This window comes from Natrix helvetica, assembly GCF_964273705.1.
Source record: "Natrix helvetica genome assembly, chromosome: 4".
Lineage (NCBI taxonomy): Eukaryota > Metazoa > Chordata > Lepidosauria > Squamata > Natricidae > Natrix > Natrix helvetica.
In genome coordinates, this window is record NC_138550.1 from 33,269,747 (window position 1) to 33,290,660 (window position 20,914).

Consider the following 20,914-nt stretch of genomic DNA (forward strand, 5'->3'; position numbering starts at 1 on the left):
GGTATTTGTTTTGAATATAGTCAATCCATCTTCTCCAGTCCAGCTTGTACTTCTCATCCGAATGATCCTTCAAATACGCTGAAATTTTGGCCATCTCTGCTAAGTTTACTACTTTTAACGTCCATTCTTGGATAGTAGGCAACTCTTCCTTCTTCCAGTATTGCGCCACCAACAATCTTGCTGCCGTCGTTAGGTTCAAGATATGTTTTCTTAATAGTCACATTCTCGATTTACATTTTCATTGAGCTTACCAACCACGATGAGTTGCTCAGCTGAAGTTCCATTAATATATGTGCAATTTGGTCTTTATAGACAGCAAGACACGCAATTCCTTGCACTGAATTACACTTGCCATTTTGTCATTCTTGGGGGCTTTTACTTCAGGTGGTATTCAGTATATGAGAGCTGCAAAGTCCCACATAACTGCTAAATGGCAGCATATAGGTTTCTATTGTAGCTGCTGTCTGTATCTTTGTAGCTCATATATGCTTGTCTGATTAAGTGGAGCTAATGATTACAAATTCCGCAAGCTTATCATTCCTCTTAAAGTATAGGGCTTTATGATTTTCACACATTTTCACAATACTATAAAAGCCCTGAAGGCGGAAGGAAGGAGGAAATAATAAAGCCCTTTTTCAAGGAGAGAGAATCTGGAACCCGCCCAATGATCTGGACTTCAACTCCCATCATTCTCAGAGACACTATTAAGAGCAAGGGCTTGTGGGAGTACTATAGACACTGCAGTTAAAAACTGAGAAATAAATGCTCCAAAAGAACTACATTTCCTAGAAGCCCTTGCTCCTTTTGAGCATGCGCTGTGTTCCCTAAGAATCTTTTTCTGGAGAGAGGCAATCCGTAGCGAATCAATGTTATGCAGCTGGTGAAAGGAGTCATGGCCAGTGAGTAATTTTTCCTGCAAGGGGAAAGTGTGCTCAGGTATTTCAGTTTCCACGGAACGCTTAATAAGAGGGGAGTAAAAGGGAAAATAAACTTTGTCTCTGGCCTGAGGCTTGCCTTCTGCCTGCTAAGGCGAGATGACTGGCAGAGGTGCTGGGTTCCTTTATGTCTAATTTTTAAACAAACTTAACTTAGAGACCTGCCAGTGCAATTTTATGTAGGTTGATAATGTGGAGCTGTAGTGCAGTGGCTTGATCTGTCTGGGTTGTTGGTGAGTGGTGTAATTTAAAAAATAATAGGTAACGCTTCTATTTAAGAAAACATTTTCTCTTACCTTAAGTACTTTTTTAAAAAATCTAATTTTGAATAACTTCAATAGAAGTTATCCAAAATTAAATCTAATATAAAGTTATCCAAAATGTGTATCTAATATAAAGAAAAGAACCCTTAGCAAATACAGAAATCAATTTATTATCACAGTAACTTTAATAAGTCAGTCTATATATTAAATGCATGAAATAAAATCCTGAGGAAATTGTATTTGTTTATATGTATGTATGTATGTGATTCATATGTGTAATTCCCAGCTATATAACTATGTTAGTAAATTCAATCGGATCTAATTCTCAAAATCTGCCTGGACAAGTTACTAAGAGTTTTCTTGGCAAAGTTTTATTTCCAGAAGTCTTAGGACTGAGAAAGTGACTGGCCCAAGATCACTCAGTTGGCTTCATGGCTAAGGTGATCTCCTGGTGTCTATCCTGATGTCTTAACCACTACGATAAACTGGCTCTCATTTACAGTAATACTTTAAATGAACTTATTTCTATTTAATATTAATAGTTAATACTACAAATTAACTTATCCTCTAACTGGAGCAATGTCTCTCGGTTACTGTGTAATGAGTTATAATTTAAATGTGTTACTGAGTTTGCTCATTTGGACTCCAGTTGTAAAGTACTAAGAAGTAAGTCTACACAACAGTATTTGTACCATCAGGTTGAGGTGCAGCAAAACAGTTTTGCTGTTCTGTCAGTTTTGTAAATTATGCTCCAGTAAGTTCAAAAAAGTTTTGGAACTTGTTTTGGAACTTTAAAAAAAAAATCTGAAATTTTGGGAAACCTTATAACTACAATAATTTTATAGCATTGTGCACTCAAGAAATAACATTTTATGATCATGGCCTCATGGAATGTTTCGTCCCTTCTGGCTACTTCTGCTCATGTGACCAAATAAATTGAGATCCTTTTTGTAAGGATTTCTCAAAATTGATAACATGATTTCCTATACTATAAGCCGAAACAAAGTACACAGGTACAGTATAGGTGGTACCTTGCTCAACAGTAGTAACTGTGAAAGGGATCTTGGAATCCTAGTGGACAACCATTTAAATATGAGCCAGCAGTGTGCAGCAGCTGCCAAAAAAGCCAACACAGGTCTAGGCTGTATCAACAGAAGAATAGAATCAAGATCACGTGAAGTGTTAATACCACTTTATAATGCTTTGGTAAGGCCACACTTGGAATACTGCATTAGTTTTGGTCACCACGATGTAGAAAAGATGTGGAGACTCTAGAAAGAGTGCAGAGAAAAGCAACAAAGATGATTAGGGGACTGGAGACTAAAACATATGAAGAACGGTTACAGGAACTGGGAATGTCTAGTTTAATAGAAAGAAGGACTAGGGGAGACATGATAGCATTGTTCCAATACCTCAGGGGTTGCCACAAAGAAGAGGGAGTCAAGCTATTCTCCAAGACACCTGAGGGTAGAACAAGAAGCAATGGGTGGAAATTAATCAAGGAGAGAAGCAACTTAGAACTGAGGAGAAATTTCCTGACAGTTAGAACAATTAATCAGTGGAACAGCTTGCCTCCAGAAGTTGTGAATGCCTCAACACTGGAAGTCTTTAAGAAGATGTTGGATAGCCATTTGTCTGGAACGGTATAGGGTTTCCTGCCTGGGGGGGGGGGGGTTGGACTAGAAGACCTCCAAGGTCCCTTCCAACTCTGCTATTGTATTGTATAAGCCCTAAAATAGTAACATTGTTATTTTTAAAGGCCCAATTCAACCCTACACAGTACATTTTCACTAACATATTTTTAACAACTGCATCATGGAGTTTGCTAATGTTCAACTTGTATTCAACTGTAACACAATTTATATAAGGAAGAGAAACCAAAGCTTTAGTTGTTGAAATTAGGTTGATGAAGAATTGTGATTTTAATCAAGAGGGCTGCTTAACACCTCTTTTTTCTTTACATCAATTTCTTCATCTTGGTGCTGTCTAGCTACATAGTTACATTGAAATTCCAGTCCCTGTTTAACATGGTCTTTGGTGGCCCCAATTCTTTTAGGCTTTTGGTTCCTTAACAGTGGTGTGGGAGGGAGGTGTGTCTTTCTAATTGAAAATTGATGATATGATTTTTTGTTTTTCTTCATAGCTGATCCTTTACCCTTTTTTTACATTTAGATTTTCGTTTAGCACTCATCCAGCTCCATGTGTCTGCTGTCAAAACAGACAACTTGAACAGAGCCTGCAGACTTGTGAAAACTGCAGCAGACCAAGGAGCAAAAATTGTAATTCTGCCAGTGCGTATAATTTTTTTCAAAAACTACTCTCCAAATTCAGATTTATTTATTTTTTTACTGTTCCTGAGCCCTACATTTGGTGCTTACTTTTTCTCCCTAGCATTGTTAGGGATTTCTTTCCAAGATCAGAATGAATATTAAGATTGGGCTTCAGACAAACACCTTAACTGTTACAGCTATCCCTGCATCTGTATGCTACTAAAACTATCCTGCCTGTTGATTTATAACTTTCAAGTACCCAAAGAGTGCATCATAGCACAACCATTTTTAATCAAGGTACCTCAAATCAGAGGTGGTATTCAGCAGGTTCTGACCAGTTTTGGAGAACCAGTAGCAGAAATTTTGAGTAGTTTAAAGAACTGGTAAGTACCATCTCTGACTGGCCCCGCCCCCATCTATTCTCTGCCTCCTGAGTTCCAGCTGATCGCGAGGAAATGGAGATTTTGCAGTAACCTTCCCCTGGAGTGGGGAGGGAATGGAGATTTTACATGCCCACAAAGCCATGCCAAGCCACCTCAGAACCGGTAGTAAAATATTTTGAATCCCACCACTGCCTCTAATCCCCTAATTTAAAGAATGCATACCACGTCCAGGAGCCATTACTCCCCTGTAATTGAAATTTCAATGTTTTTCATGCCAGTTGTATTTGCAAAAGTGTGGCTGTTGCAGCATTTTATATTTTTAAAGCGTTATTTATTTATTGTTTTATAATAATGTATTTTTCACATATTTTAAAGTTGATATTTTGTTGCTTTTCTGCAGAGCACTGGGCTCTTTCCAAATGTTTTATTTGGTGTTTGTGTGATATTTTTCTTGGCCATGTGACAAATATTTGGGGAAATAAGGAGAGTTTATTTTGATTTAAAAGTGGGTTTTTATTCTGGTTTCAAGTGAATATTAGAGTTTCATTTGCAGTGACAAAAGGCAACCTGGAATATTAATGTGGGGGGGCGGGGAGAGGGTTGAGTAATACCTCTGGCCCAGACAAGTTTTCCCATTTGTTGAAAGTGCTTATCTCTGACTCTGCTGGGTTAAGTTGAAAGAACATGTATCAGACGTAGTCAAAATCCAAGGCCTTATATATTAGTGGCCCAAAGCCATGTAGCAGTTTTTATGCCTGAAAGAGGCCAACCAGCCAGATGCTTGCTGACCTGTCTATCCAAATAGTGATCTTAATTAAGCAACAAGGTCTGAACCGAACTTCTTAGAACAACAAAGGGTTTATTTGCTTATGATATTTTGAAACCTAAGTTTATAGATCAGGCTAAGGTATAATGTGGGTTTTGTGGGATAGAGGTTTCCTTAGCTATTAAGCCAAAGACAACACATTATGGCTTAGTGTGCGGTTGAAACCTGTAGAAGCGTATTCATTTAGGTAGTCCTTGACTTATGACCATAATGGAGCCTACTGATCACAGTACTAAATTGGGACTAATTTTACAATATTTTTTGCAGAAATCATTAAGCAAATGTGGTGCTCATTAAGAACCCATTGTTTGCTGTAGAGCAGTTTTTGCTGGAAACTAGACGTAAATGCTGGTCACATGACTGCAGGGTGCTGCAAATAGCTGTAAAAGTGGGTCACGTGGACTGGTGGGGGGGAGAATGTTGCAACTTCAAAATTGGGTTGTTAGTCCGTTTTTGGGGGCGTCAATTGTAACTTTGAACTCTCACTAAGCAACAGGTTATAAATGAAGGACTACCTGTACTGTGGTGAAGTATATTATATTTTTTATTCTGCCTTGATTTACACACACATACAACGACACATATAAACTCAAGGTGGTAAACAGATATTCATGCCTCCTATTTACCTCACAACAACAATCTTGTGAGATGGATTGGGCTCATGAAGAATTACTGGCTCAAAGTCACAGCCAGCTTTTATGCCTGAAAGAGGCCAAGAATTCCCAGTCTCCTGGTTTCTAGGTTAAGCAACTTAATCGCTACACCAAAGTGGTTGTCTCTCATGATTTATATAGTGTAGTACAGGGGTGTCCAAACTTGGGAACTTTAAGACTTGTGGATTTCAACTCCCAGAATTCCCCCGCCAGCCATGCTGGCTGGGGAATTCTGGGAGTTGAAGTCCACAAGTCTTAAAGTTCCCAAGTTTGGACACCCCTGGTGTAGTATGACTTTACATGTTATGTCAACCAGGTTTGTATAATTCCAGTATCAGTTCAGCCATTTAGCAGTCTATTACCCCAGCTGGCGGGGGGGGGGGGAGATATTAAGTCTGTTCCAACAAATCTATTGTCATGAGTGTTTTTTATCTTATAGCCAAACATTTTTGCATTTTATATTTTTATGTTACTTTTTTTTTTTTTAAAGATATATTCCTTAAATATGGTTACTTTGGTTCTCATTATAGGAATGCTTCAATTGTCCCTATGGCACAAAATATTTCCCAGAATATGCAGAGAAAATTCCTGGAGACAGCACTCAGAAGCTCTCCGATATTGCAAAGGAATGTGGCATATATCTCATTGGAGGTAAATTGTTCTTTTTAAATTTTACCTTTGTATATAAATACAACCCATTTATTTGACTAAATAATAATCTTTGTTTCTAACAGGTTCTATTCCAGAGGACGATGCAGGAAAATTGTATAATACGTGTACAGCTTTTGGTCCTGATGGCACTATGTTAGCTAAATACAGAAAGGTAAAAAAAAAATATCTGGTTTGTCCTTTTTCTTTCAGTTTGATAACATTACAGGTAGTCCTCGACTTACAACCACAATAGACCCCAAAATTTCTGCTGTTAAGTGAGACATTTGTTAATTGAATTTTGCCCCATTTTACAAATTTTCTTGCTGCAGTTGTTAAGTGAACCACTGCAGTTGATAAGTTGGTAACATGGTTGTTAAGTGAATCCAGCTTTCCAATTGATTTTGATTATCAAAAGGGTGCAAAACATGGTCACATGACCTTGGGAAACAGCAACCGTCGTAAGTATGAAGCAGTTGCCAAGCACCTGAGCTTTGACCATCTGAATCATTGGGATGCCAAAAATGTTGTAAATGTGAAAAATGTTACTTTTACATTGCCATTGTAACTTTGGAGGGTCACTAAATAAACTGTCGTAAGTTGAGGACTACCTGTATATCCTTCATTTTTAAAAACAATAATACAATTCTTTATTGAGAGAAGCATGGAGGTCTCATTTAGATAACTTAATAGAATTCTAGAATTTTTTTGTCAAATAGTATAGCCTTTATCGTCATTGTACATCATGTATACAGTAAAATTGGTTGTATACATTTCCCCTCCTACAACGTAGGAATAGATTTTACTTAAAAACAACTTTTAAAAATGCTAGAATTTAGCTTGAGAATCTGAACTTAGCACAGGGTCTTAATTTTTATAGAAGAACTCAAGGTCTCTCATTTTCATATCTGGATTTAAATTGACTGCATCTGAGCCTAGGGGCATTTGTTCCTTTCCCTATACTGTCAATATCACACATTTTTTAAATGATTTGTATGACAGTGATAATAGTAAAGAGATTTAGGCTAAAGCTATAAACTGAAAATTTAACTTGTGGAAACATTTTTGTATTTACTGCAATAAGCTGGAAATAGTATGCATGTGTCAAAGTAACAGAAAAATAAGGACATTTCAGCACTCTGCCTGTCACAATCATCCACTCCTTGTTAACTATATTAACCAGTAAATTATTTACTGTTGCAATGATCCTGATTTAATTATTTCTAGGAAGAGCTGGTGAAATGATGTAGTAATTTAGCCAATAGTCATACTCATTAAACAAAACTTCCATAGTGCTTTCTGAAAGTTAAGTCTTTTCAGGTGATCTAAATGAAGTATATGTTGCTTGTGTATACAGTATTATTTGACATGCTATTTTGGTTTGTACATATAGTTGCATTAAGACAAAGTGTAGCTGCTTTGTGTCAGGGGAAAAACGCCCTGGGGAAATCTGAGATCAATGGACCGAGGCTGATTCCCTTCCGCATATCTTTTGAGATATTAAAAAATAAAATAAAAGTCTTTGACAAGTATATTCTAATTAATAAACAAACTTTAATATGAAAATAATAAAAGTAAATGAAACAGAAAATAACTAATTGTTACATTTTGATAATAAAAAGCTCCGGTTGCCAAGTTGGCAGCCGAACAAAGAAGAAAGGAATTTTGGAATGTGTAACGCATGCGCAATAAATCACTTTCAGATAAGAACTTTTATGACCTGCGCAATAACTCTTTCTTAGTTTAACTCTTGAGTGTCAGTTTAGGCAGTTCAGGCCTAGCAAACTTTTTAACATCGTGACACCCCTTCTTTTGCTAGTCTGGGCTGACGTCATCAAATCATCAATTAAGGCACATCTTCTTTCGCAGATACTCGTGTTGATTTGCGGCAAGTGGTTTGTTAAGCATGTCTGCGATCTGATCATGTGTAGAAACATATTGCAATTTAACAAAACCTTGCTTAACTAATTGCTTTGTGTTTTGATAACGAATGTCAATGTGTCTGGACCTAGAACCTGTGAAATGTGACTCAGAAATATAAACCACAGATACATTATCTTCCATCACGGTGATTGGTCGAATCAGACATGTCCAGATATCTGTGATCAAAGCATCAAACCACGTTAGAGAATTACAAGCATCTGAAACACAAGCATATTCAGCTTCAGTAGATGAACATGAAACAAAACTCTGTTTTCTCACTTGCCAGTAAACAGGACAACCATTTAGGAACATCATGTAACCAGAAGTGCTTTTGCGTGACTTCTTGTCGCTCGCCCAGTCGGAATCAGAAAAACAAATCAACTTTGGTTGATCAGCGTGTGTTGGTTCTAGCAATAACTTCATGTGCTTAGTGTGTTTTAGGTATTTCAACAACTTCTTAATGCATGACCAATGAAATTGTGTTGCCTTACCTACGTGTCGTGATAAAAGATTAACACTAAGTGCGATGTCAGGTCTGGTCCAATTACTAATGTATAATAGTGAACCAATGACTGAACGATAAAGTGTTTGATCCTCGAACTCAGGACTTGGTTCATGTGTTAAGTTGTGAAAATCTGTTTGCATGGGTGTCTTTGTTGTGCTAGCATCTTTCATGTTGCAATGATGTAGAATGTGGTCAATTTTCTCTTCTTGTGAAAGACTAAACCCCTTCTGTGTCTTTTCAATTTGAACACCTAAATAAGTGCTAATGTGTCCTAAAGATTTTAGTGTGAAGTATCTCTGCAAACTTTTAGCAAAAATCTCACTCATTTTCTTATTTGGACCAATATAAACAATATCATCAACATAAACAAGAATTATCTCATATGCATTGTTAGATCTTTTTGTGAACACGCATTCATCAGTTTCGGACTTAATAAAGCCCATTGAATTTAGTTTGTCAGTAAGACATAAATACCACATTAAACCTGACTGTTTCAGACCATAAAGACTTTTGTTCAGGAACCAGGTATCCCCTTCTTGCTTTCGGAATCCTGGAGGGCTTCTCACGTAGATCTCTTCATCTAGGTCTGCATGTAGATAAGCTGTGTCCACATCAAATTGAAAAACTTCTAAACCAAGAATAGTTGCAGTGGTTAAGGCAATTTTTACACTTTCAGTTCTGACTGTTGGTGAGTAAGTGTTTGTGTAGTCCTCAGGATAACGTTGAGCGAAACCCTGAGCTACAAGTCTGGCTTTGTATAAAGACTCACCATTTGGTTTCTTCTTGATTCTGTAGACCCATTGGGTGCCAATGACTTTCTTGTTTGCTGGAGGTTTTGCAGGTGTGAATACATTAAGTTTCTTCAAACTGTCCATTTCATCCTGCATTGCATCATACCACTTGTCTTGTTCTGAATCAGGAAGCTGTTTGATTTGTGTGAATGTCTCTGGAGGAAGAGTAACGTTGCAAATTAAAGGTAATGGTGATTTTGTCAGTTGCCATGAATAACGTTGTGGAGGGATTCCTTTTGTGGCCCTCTTGGAGGGTCTAGGAACATCAGTCCAGTCTTCTTCTTCTTCATCATCATCATCCTCGTCCTCACGTTCGTCGCTAGCATCAGCATCCGCGGCTTGCGAAGACGGAACATCAGTTTGTGAAGAACTGGTAGAAGGAATATCTGCCTGCAAATTGTTATCAGGCTGCGTGGCATCTGGAACACCATCTCTAGGAAAATAAACTTCAGGATCATTGGAATGAATCCTGGACCAGTCAATGTCTTCCTCAAAATTAGCAGATTGTGAAATGACAATCACATGTTTAGTATCAATGAATTTGTACCATTTTGAATTATCATCAATACCCATAAATCTTAGTCTCTTTGCTACTATACCTCCCTTTCTTCTTTGACTTAAGGGAGTGTTCACCATAGCATATGAACCAAAAATATGGAGGTTCTTGAGATCGGGCTTGTAGCCATACAGCATGTAGAAAGGAGTTTGATTGATTACACTGCTCCAAGTACGGTTGACAATATAATTTGCATATTTGATTGCTTCACCCCAGTATGCGTTACTGAGATTGGCATCTTCTAGAAGACAACACATCATGGTTTGTAGAACCCCTTGTCTTCTTTCTACGACTCCGTTATGAGCCGGTGTATATGGAGCAGATGTCTGATGAAGAATTCCATTCTTACGCATCCAGTCCTGGAAACGCTGAGACATGAATTCTGCACCACGGTCACTCTGGATTCTGGCGATGCGAACTTGGTATTGTGTAGAAACAAAAGCTGCAAAGTCTTTAAAGATCTGAAAGGTCTCAGATTTCTCTCTCATAGGATATACAAATCCATATCTAGAATGATTATCTACAATTGTTAAAAAATACTTTCTGCCACCAAGTGTTGGTGGGAAAGGACCCACTATGTCAGTGTGTACCAAATCAAAAATGCGTGTTGACAGGCGTGTAGCGTGTTTGGGAATTGGAGCCGCCTTGGATTTAGCCTTTTTGCAAACCGCACAATCCAAAAACACCTTACACCCCTTTAGATCCAAACCTTTTGCGAACTCCGGCATCTTTCTAAGAACACGGAAACTGGCATGCCCCAATCTTCTGTGCCACTTGTGAATACACCTGGAATGCAAAGGTTTACCAGTTAGTGAATTCTCAACATTAACAGTTTCATGAGGACCCTCAGGCTTGCTCTGAGCAATCTGTTTTTGTTTTATCTATTTGTTGGCTTTAGGAGCCTTTGGCACAGTAACCTTTTCTCTCTCTGGGACAACTCTCTCTGGGTCTGCGTTGTGCCTTTTTGGAGTTTGCATACTTGCCTGTGCTTGCCCTTTAGGCTTTGGCTTTAAGTAATAAACACCACCAATCAGCATGGTTTCAGCAACAATATCTCCATCTTTAACTAAGTAACTTGCTTTTTCGAGGTGGTGAACCTGGAACTTTAAATCTCTAGACAAGTGACTTTGACTAAGCAAATTACTGGTTGCTGAAGGTATGTAATAAACATCAGGGATGTGTGTATCGAGCTCTTCAATGTAAACAGTTCCTTTTCCCATAACCTTGCAAGTGTGGTTGGTGAAGGAATACAATTCTCGATACTCGGGCTCTGGTTCGCCCATCTCTGTGAAAAGTTCCCTTCTGTGGGTAACGTGCACAGCTGCTCCACTATCTAAAGTCCACAAAAGACATCTGTCGAACTTTGGATCAGGTTGTGGAACGTTGGTTATGGCCAGTGTCACAAGTGGAGCTTGTGAATCACGCCTTGGACCACGACGGCCTTGTCTTCCGCCTCTGCCTCTGGAATCTGTTCCTCTGGGCTGGTACGTGGCGGGAGCTGGAATTCGTTGGGGACAATCCCGGGTGTCATGTCCCACACGGTTGCAGGTGTAGCACTTTGGCATCCTTGGAGCGTAGCCTTTTCCTCGGAAGGGACGTCTGGCTGGAGCCTTTGATGCTGGAGGCCGTTGCAGATGTGGTGTAGCTAACCTGATAGCTTCGTCTTCCACTAAAAGTCTGCAAACGTGGTTAACTGTGCGTTGAGCAATAGGCACGTAGTTAATCTTTGCAACAGCATCTTTCCATTCATAATTCAATGAGTTAATGATGATGCTAATCATTTGGATATCATCGATTACATGGCCATTTTGTCTCAATTCACTTCTCATTCTTTTCAGTTTGGTCAAATGTCCACCAATTCGTTCACCAGGTTTCAACTTCGAACCATGGAACTCAGACATGAGCAAACATGAGGATTCAATTGAAACGGGCCTGTAGCAATCTTCCAAAATAGCCCATATTTCTTGGGCAGTTGCATCAGGTGGAAAGATACCTTGGATCTCAATTTCCATTGACATGAGTAAAGTCGTGATTGCTCTGTTTTCGAGGTCTCTCATTGCAGGCGTCCAGGGCTGAGGGGGAGGATTAAAAACCATGGAATGTGTGCCTTCTCTTCGAAGCAAGAGCGCAATTTCACTGACCCAGGCTTTATAATTCTCTCCTGACTCCTTTAATTTGGACTCACCAGTCAAGGGGGTGACTGTGAATACCTGCTGAGGAACAATTTGTTGCTCTGGTTGCAAATCTGGTTGTTGAACCAGGGGATGCTGGGGTTGCATCATTGGCCTTTGCGTGGCAACATCAAATTGGCTTCCTCGAATTCGCCTTTGGCTTTGCCTTTTTCCATCTAGGGAGGATTCGACACCGCCAGGGGGTGTTGAAGACTTAACCTTTGGAGGCAAAGTTTGGGCTTCTGTAAAACTCATAGACAGATCTCTAAAAATCTGGTGCAACTGCTTCATCTTTTGCTGTAATAATTTTTCTCCGCCAGCAGATGGCAGTGCAGCTTCACTTCTTGGCTGCAGCCCTCTATACATGGCCGGAAGTTCAATGGGCTCAAAGGGATCACGTGACCTCGGTGACATGTACATATCTCTTTGTTCTAATTGACCAATGAACTCTGTGGGGTGTGTCTTAGGCTGTTGTTTTGAAGACAAGATGGCGTCCTCAGACATTTTGGGAGTGGGGGAGCTCCTCCTACTTCGCTTTATTTCGTTAAAGCACTCTCTCACGTCCCTAGCATATTTTTCGAAACGTTCTATTTGATCAAGATAGCTTTGCATTTCTTGCTCATCATCTGGGGAGATTTCATAAACTTTGCTTTCTGCGTGGGAGGATTTTTTCTCTGCCGGCAGTTGGCGTTTAGACTTTTGCCGTTCATTAATTGTATCTTGATAATGAGGGAGGTTTACTGACCTCAGTCCGTAGATCTTGCCTTCTGTAGCTCCTTCCCCCACATCTGGCTCGGCACCTGAAGAATCTTGCTCCTCTGTGTCTGAGGGAATGGATTCTTTCGAGCGCTTTCCATGTCTGTGTTTTTTTCTTTTCTTTCTCTTCTTTGACATGGCTAATTAGCCTTAGTCGGTTATCTTAAGATAGCGCGAAGAGAAAATACAGCCATAAATTGTAGCCATCTCAGCTGGTAAGTTGTCGACCAACCTCTGCATACCAAGTTGTCAGGGGAAAAACGCCCTGGGGAAATCTGAGATCAATGGACCGAGGCTGATTCCCTTCCGCATATCTTTTGAGATATTAAAAAATAAAATAAAAGTCTTTGACAAGTATATTCTAATTAATAAACAAACTTTAATACGAAAATAATAAAAGTAAATGAAACAGAAAATAACTAATTGTTACATTTTGATAATAAAAAGCTCCGGTTGCCAAGTTGGCAGCCGAACAAAGAAGAAAGGAATTTTGGAATGTGTAAACGCATGCGCAATAAATCACTTTCAGATAAGAACTTTTATGACCTGCGCAATAACTCTTTCTTAGTTTAACTCTTGAGTGTCAGTTTAGGCAGTTCAGGCCTAGCAAACTTTTTAACATCGTGACACTTTGTTTCCCATAAATACCCGCCAATATCTTGTACTTAAAAAGCATACCTTTTTTCCAGACTAGTAGCTTAAAGTTTATTTGAAACTACTTAGTTCAGATTTAACAGAAATGTCTTGAAGTTTTTTACTACTCACAAGAAGCTAGGACCAAAATGGTTGACTCTCAATGTATCAGTGTCATCTTTCAGTTTAGTGATTGATCGTTTCTTCCTGGACAAAGCTTTTCCCTAGTTGGAGGGGCTCAATGTACCATTGCATTAAATGTACCATTCGGTGACTTTGTGCAGAGAAAATACAATTAAAGAACCTTTAAACAAGAACTGTCTTCTCTTTTAAAACAGATTCATTTGTTTGACATTAATGTGCCTGGAAAAATCCAATTTCAAGAATCAGAAACTCTGAGTCCGGGTGACAAGTTTTCTGTGTTTGAAACGCGTAAGTAAAAGAGCTTTGTTTTTGACAGTGAAAACTAATTCACTTTCAGATTTTTTTAATCTCGTTTTTTCTAAAGCTAGGATTTTATTCACAATTAACATTTATCTTAATATGCATTCAGTTCCATCATATTTGATTATAAATTACAGTCTAATGTACCATTATAAATGTTTAATGTACCTCATGGTGCTGGAAAAGATATTCTGGGAATTTCTCTATATGTAACTACTTATTTGCAGAGCTCTTAACCCTGTTTTTAGTAGAAAGATGAATTGATGAAATATTTAATTCCTGAGATGAAACTTGTGATTTAGAGCAAACTTGTTATTTGGATATTATAAATCAGTATTCTTTTCCTGACATAATAAATACAAAAAAAATTAAATACAAAAATAGATGTAATAGATACAAAAAAAATAGCATTCTAGAGACATCAATGTTAATAAGAAATGTCTTGCATGTCTTGTTTTGATACAGCATACTGTAAAATAGGAATTGGCATTTGTTATGACATCCGATTTCCTGAGCTAGCTCAAATTTACACCCAGAAAGGTAAAATTGAGAACATCTCTTTATTTATTAAATTAAATGTACATGGCTACCCATCTGCTACAGAAACCCTAGGCAGCAAATAAGGATAAAAACACTATACAATTATCAAATCAAATACATTTAAAGGAGACAAAGTTGAGCATGCAGTAAAAATATATCTTATTCATCCTGGCCCAGTGCTTGGGGGAAAAGGCAGGTCTTCATCACTTTCCTGAAGGCCTATAGTGTTGAGGCTGTTCCAATTGTACTGCAATTGGATAGAATTAGAACTAGTTCTAACAGGTTTCCTGCTTCAAAATGGCAACTATTCCACTGGCAAATCAAAGCATCATTTCCAAGGGACCTTTTCTGGAAGTCAAGTGGCATTCCCATGGTGGTGGTGGTGGTGGTGGTGGTGGTGGTGGAGCAGGGTTATTTAAATTTATTAGCTGTCCATCTCCAGTGGATACTGGACAGTGTACAAAAGTAGAAAAAACAAAAATAACTAAAAATATAAAACCAGACGGTTCAGACTAAAATGATCCACTAAACAACAAAAACAACAAGACAAAACAGAGACTTCAAACCAATAAACATCAGCCCTGGGTCTGGGAGCAAACCATTGTTTTCAATTATCAATTTTATTTCAATTAATTTTAGAATTCTAATCTGGCAGGTTTTAGTACAAACTGACTTCTTAAAATTATAGTTTCAAATATACTTCAAAGACTCACCAATGAAAACAAATAGAAAGATTGACTAATGTGTATCAAGTCAACAGTGATAACTTTCTATTGCCTATGTTGTATCTTTCTGTTCATATTGTCATCCTATCTTCCTTTTGAACTAAGGTTGCAAACTCCTAGTATATCCAGGGGCTTTTAACTTGACAACTGGGCCAGCCCACTGGGAACTGCTGCAGAGAGGCCGGTATGAATCAATTTATTTGTGCTTACACTCATTCCTACATTTGTTACATTAAAATGACTCTCGGTACTGTAACTCTTGGTTATTGTATTTAACTTTTTAAAAATTTAAATTCAAACTATGTTATCTCATTTGCTGATCTTTTAGATACTTGTGATTGAATATAGTGCTTGCTATTAAATTTTATTGAACTAAAAAACCCAAAGTTTTCCATATTTAAGAACTCAAGTGCCACATTTTTAATTCCACCTGAAACGACTAATTGGCTGATACTCTTCCTGTTCTTTTTTGGCAGAGCTGTGGATAATCAGGTCTATGTAGCAACTGCATCTCCTGCTAGGGATGAGACAGGATCTTATGTGGCATGGGGACATAGTACAGTAGTAAATCCATGGTAAGTAAGAAAACAAACTTCTTCCACTAATATGTCACAACCAACAAGACGTAATTGCCAAATTAAAATGTACAGTAACTTTTTTTTAAAGTAGCAAATTACCCTCACAGGTACTTAAACCTGGCAGAATGTTCACTATTTCTATGGCACCTTGGTAGAAAAAAATGTATCTTTGCTCTGGTCATTAAAGATTTCCTCCTTCCATTTTGTTTGAATTCACAGATAACGTCATCAAAGGATAAGTTTAACTTCAAATGTATTTTTAATAACATGGCTGGCAATAGATTTAGGTATTCTTTTCTCTTTTTAATCATTTGAAAATCTCCATGCCCGAAATGTTTCATATTATTTTTGACTAGTTTTTTTCGGAAAAGAAAAAATGATTATAAAACTTTTGATGAAAGTATCAATTTGGCATCATTATTTTTAGTAATATCTTCCAACACTACAGGAAAAAGGGGAGATGCATGTGAGAAAGATACGGCAATGCATCTCAGTATCTAAATACAAACCTACATTACTTCAGAATTTACTGCTTTACAATTTTCCGTTATAAGAAAATCAACAATAGAATTAATAAGTACAAGAAGTTTAAAATACTCAAACAGGTTACATTTTACATATTATAAAGTTTTTATCTTGTCTAAGCTGAATCTTAGCACACTTGTTACCTTTGAAATGTTAACACTTGCTTTTTTCATGTGACTGCTTTTTTTAGCTGGAAAGCAAAGTTAAGCCTTGAAATGATAGGTTCATTCCAGTTCCTTTCTACTTTGAAATAGTGCAAAATAGACACAGCCTTTAGATACCTCATAGAAAGCTGAGGCTTATATGTCGACAGCTTGAACCTATGAAGATAATAACAAATGTGGAACATATTCACACATTCCTGATCTGTAATACTGATTCCCTAGGTCAATCTTCATTAACTCCTGGCCATCAGGTCTGTTAGGACTACTTTTGGAATTATTTCAGCATGTCAGTTCTATTAGGATAGGAAAAAAATGTCTTAAACTGAAGTACATTGTAGTTGTCTTTATCTTTAACAAGAAAGGAAGAGTTATGTAGGACTTGAAAGCACATTGTTTATTTTATTTTTCAGATTCTCAATTGCCTTTGAACAAATGCAGGTTAAATTCTGTTAGGAAGCAACTCTGAGGAGGAAGTGATTTTTGCCAATTTCTGCTCCTTGAATAATGTGTCTTTCCTATTTTTCGATCACTATTCATAAGAACATAAAGAGTGAGGAAGATGTACGGTAAATTTCTAGAACAGTTCTAGGATGTTCCCCTTGAAGACCAGCAGGGGAATAAGAAATCAGTAAGGTCACACTATGGCAATATATGATTTGTTAAATTTTTGTTTTCCTTTCTAGGGGTGAGGTTATAGCCAAAGCTGGTACTGAAGAAACAATTGTCTATGCAGAAATAGGTGAGCTGTTAGGACTAATTTAAATCTTATAGATGCTCTTGTAAATTAGCTTAAGTAGTTCTGTCTCAGTTTTCTGCCTAATAGTTGAAATATTGATCATTTTCATAAGATTAGAAAAGTGAAGTCATTTAAGAATTTTTCATCTATAAGAGGTGCAGCAATTATAACAGTTCAATCTGTTGATATAAGATTTTCTCATGAAGATGTAAATATACAGTATTAGATACCAAGTCAATGCATTGCTTCAAATTGGGTTGAGAATACATATATCAGAAGATGCCAAATGCAGCTCTTTTCGGTAATTCATTAAAGCATGCATCATTTTCTAGGATCATACAGCTCCTAGGGTATTGCTTTTATTTTGACCACACAACACAGGAAAAATAAGATGCTTTAATTAATGATTGATAGGAAAAGTGTTCAAGCTACGTGCTGCATAATCATATCAGTATGGGAAGGAAGCAGAATTGGGATTAATATGGCTTTATTTTTTTATACAGACTTAAAGAAGGCTGAAGAAATCCGTGAACAAATCCCCATTCTTTCCCAGAAACGATCTGATCTTTACGCTGTTGAAGCAAAAATTGTATGATTCTAATTTGGACTGACACACTTTTTCTAATAGCTATTACTGGCTAATTCAGTGTAATAAACTAGTAAATCAAGTTTATAGATAATTAAAATGATCTCCATATAATGGTGTAAGTTTGAGCTTAATTTTTTTTTTAGTCTGTACAGATTTTGGACATTTTGTATTGCACTAGAAACTTTTTTGACACTCATACATATAAATATATTTTTATGAAAATGGAATAATCAGTCATATCAATAAATGCTGAACTTTGGTCAATATATTTTTTACCAAAATAATATTCAACAAAAGCAGAAAATTTTCATTTTTGTTAGTTGACCTAAATTGGTTACTTCTGAAAATTCATTATCAAATGCATGCTTTTTTAAAAATATGGTGTTTATTTGGTTTTATGAAAAATAATCAGAAGAGATTAAATTAGCTGAACTCCCCCAACAGTATTTTGAAGACACTTTTGAAGCATCATTCAAGTCTGAACAATGTTTATTCAGTTCTAATGTGGAGCTTTTGTGTACAAGAATCAATTAAATTCTCTGCATTAAGGTTTAGTCAGTTGCTTACAAATCAGATACTTAGTCAATGTGTAAGGTCTGTCCAGATTGCAAAGCACTTTAAATCCTTTAATTTTGCAGACACCTTACATCAGGCATGTCCAAAGTGCGGCCTGGGGGCCAAATGTGGCCCTTTTTCAAATTTCAAGCGGCCCGCAGCCTCTTCTCCCCACTGGAGTTATTTGTTTAGTCTTTCATAAAATACAGTATTTTTCAAAGTATAAAGATGCATCTTTTTTCCCCTCAAAAAAGAGGCTAAAAATCTGGGTGCACCTTATACACTGAATACAGCATTTTTTGCCTCCCAAAACTCTGCCCCCTTCACCAAAATGGCTGTGCATAGCCTTTAGGAGGTTTTCAGAGTGATCCTGGGGGCTGTGGAGGGCATAAATGAGCAAAAAACGGGCCATTTTTTGCTCAACTTTGCCCCACCTAGCCCCCAGGAGCACTCTAGAAGCCTCTTAAAGGCTATTCATGCCCTTTTTAAAAAAGGCCCATTTTCGTTAAAAATGGGCCATTTTTGGGAGAGTGCAAAAACTTTTAATTTGCCTCTTCAAAATCTTGGTGCGTCTTATACTCTGAAAAATACGGTAGTTAATTCGCATTTAATGTTAAGGGTTCAAAGAATATCAGGCTGAATGATCGGCCCCACACATTTTCACATCACCAAATCTGGCCCTCCTTGCAAAAAGTTTGGACACCCCTGCCTTACATGAATTAAGTGCCATTTAGATGTCTGTTTCAGTAGTTATAAATGAACGAGACTTTTAAAAGGCTTGGGTTTTTTTTTATAATGGACTTCTATGTCTGAAACGGTATAGGGTTTCCTGCCTAGGCAGGGGGTTGGACTAGAAGACCTCCAAGGTCCCTTCCAACTCTACTATTGTATTGTATTGTATTCATCAAAAAGGTTTGAGTTATTACCTAAAGAAGCAGTTTTGGCATTCTGTCTCTCAGAAATCCCAACATCACAAGGCTCAGATTGCCTCTCTACCTTCTCATTATTCCCACTTTCCAAGACTTATATGAAGAAGTCATCCTGTATCTTCCAACTGACCCAGAAGACCTTGTATTTTCAGCTACTCCAGCTATCCATAATCCCCGGTTCCTCACATTAAACTAAACCTCATGCAGGGATAGTTTTACCCAAATCTGCATGGTTCCACAGCTGGAGGTTGGTAGGAATGAACTTAAGCTACAATTCAGCTTTCATCAATAATTCAGATCTATGGCTAGTTCTTGAGAACCATTTAGAAATTTGTGCATTATAGTCCAGTTAATTAAACTACCATTCTTGCAATTCCAAGGGTGCTCTGGAACTCTTCCCCCCCTTAAATTATATTCAAAACTAGGAATGGTTTATGGTATGGAACACCATGAACGGATTCCAGCTGCCTAGACTGCAGATATTTATTTAGTGCTTTAAATAAACTAACTCTCTTGGTCACTCAACATAATTATAAGCCAGATAGGGCAACTAAACTCCTTAATGTTGCATAATTAATAAATGTCTTCAGGTTTTCTTACACTTTAAAAAAATATTAGCTTTGGCCAATGTACTCTAGCAGGAGCCCCCAAACTTGGCAACTTTAAGACTTGTAGAATTCTGGGAGTTGAAGTCCACAAGTCTTAAAGTTGCCAAGTTTGAAGACCTCTGTACTGTAGGAACTTTTTTTTTTTGCTTTCTGAAAACAAATGCTTTACCTTGTGGAACATCTTCCTGCTTGCGATTTGGCAGGTCCCCACCTTTCTAGCCTTTCGGAAGGCCATTAAAATGGTTGGTGGTTGTTGTTTTTACTGAGTTGCTGGTATTGTATGGGTGGGAGGCATGGTAAAAGAGTAGATGAGCCTGCTATGGGGATGCTTCAGGAGACAACTGGGGTGCAGAGTTTTTATTTTTTAATATTGTTTATTAGTTTTATGATTGTTTTAATTCATCCAGAGTTAATTACGATTGGTGGCCATATAAATCTTTAAAATAAAATGTATGCTTGCTTATAACAATATCTTCTGGTTAAAAAATTGTGCTTTATGATGCATCTTAATGGCATGAATAATATTAACATACAACAAATCAACCCCATATGTTCTAGTCTTTATGTAACTTTTAGCAGCATTATCAGTGTAGTGTGTATAGAGACAAACACACACACAGCCTCTGCACTATCTGACAATAAAACACTAATAGAATCCATCCATTTACCCATTTGAAGTCTAGCTTTTTATAACATACTTTTTTTTTAAAAAAACCAACTTATCAAATAGATGAGAAGGTTGTTTGGCTATTAATATTCTTCTGTCCAGCATATACTTGTTTTTTCCCCTCTACACCAGTGGTTCCCAACGTGGGCCTATGCTTTTCAAGGGGGGCAATTTGAACCTTGTTTAAACCAAGTTAAAGGCCTTTTAGGCTTCCTCCACGTGAGTAGAGTTCACTTTTTGAGTAAAGTAAGAATTATATTTCACGGGGGCATCAGGATTTTAAAGATGCTTAGATGAGACTTGGGCACAAAAAGGTTGGGAAGCACTGCTCTACACTTCATATCCTCCTATTCACTCTACACCAAGAGCTACAGGGGCATAATTTGTCCTTGCACATACTAACTAGACTGTAAAAATTCTGAAAAAAACAGCCCAATCATAAGTCATAAACAGCTTAGTGACAATGTTAGAATATCCAGAAATATCCAATTTCACTCTTTGTGAACATTTTGAAGAAAATTATACTCTATATTCATAATTG

At 37.4% G+C, this 20,914-nt stretch overlaps 1 protein-coding gene across 1 annotated transcript; it reads left to right on the forward strand.

Annotated features, from left to right (window-relative positions):
- The first annotated feature begins 742 nt into the window (after nucleotides 1-742).
- Nucleotides 743-17,725, forward strand: NIT2 (nitrilase family member 2). The gene is made up of 10 exons (XM_081950204.1): nucleotides 743-899; nucleotides 3,371-3,489; nucleotides 5,861-5,981; nucleotides 6,065-6,153; nucleotides 13,652-13,745; nucleotides 14,223-14,297; nucleotides 15,128-15,206; nucleotides 15,499-15,597; nucleotides 16,973-17,028; nucleotides 17,529-17,725. The coding sequence occupies exons 1-10, from the start codon at nucleotides 872-874 to the stop codon at nucleotides 17,618-17,620; spliced, it is 852 nt and encodes a 283-aa protein (XP_081806330.1). The 5' UTR covers nucleotides 743-871; the 3' UTR covers nucleotides 17,621-17,725.
- Nucleotides 17,726-20,914: the final 3,189 nt, after the last annotated feature.

Coding starts and splice junctions, on each gene's coding strand:
- NIT2 (XM_081950204.1), top strand. CDS start 872: ATGCAGCTGGTGAAAGGAGTCATGGCCA. Junction 6,154..13,651: donor TGTTAGCTAAATACAGAAAG/GTAAAAAAAAAA, acceptor CTTTTAAAACAG/ATTCATTTGTTTGACATTAA. Junction 15,598..16,972: donor AGTACAGTAGTAAATCCATG/GTAAGTAAGAAA, acceptor TTTCCTTTCTAG/GGGTGAGGTTATAGCCAAAG.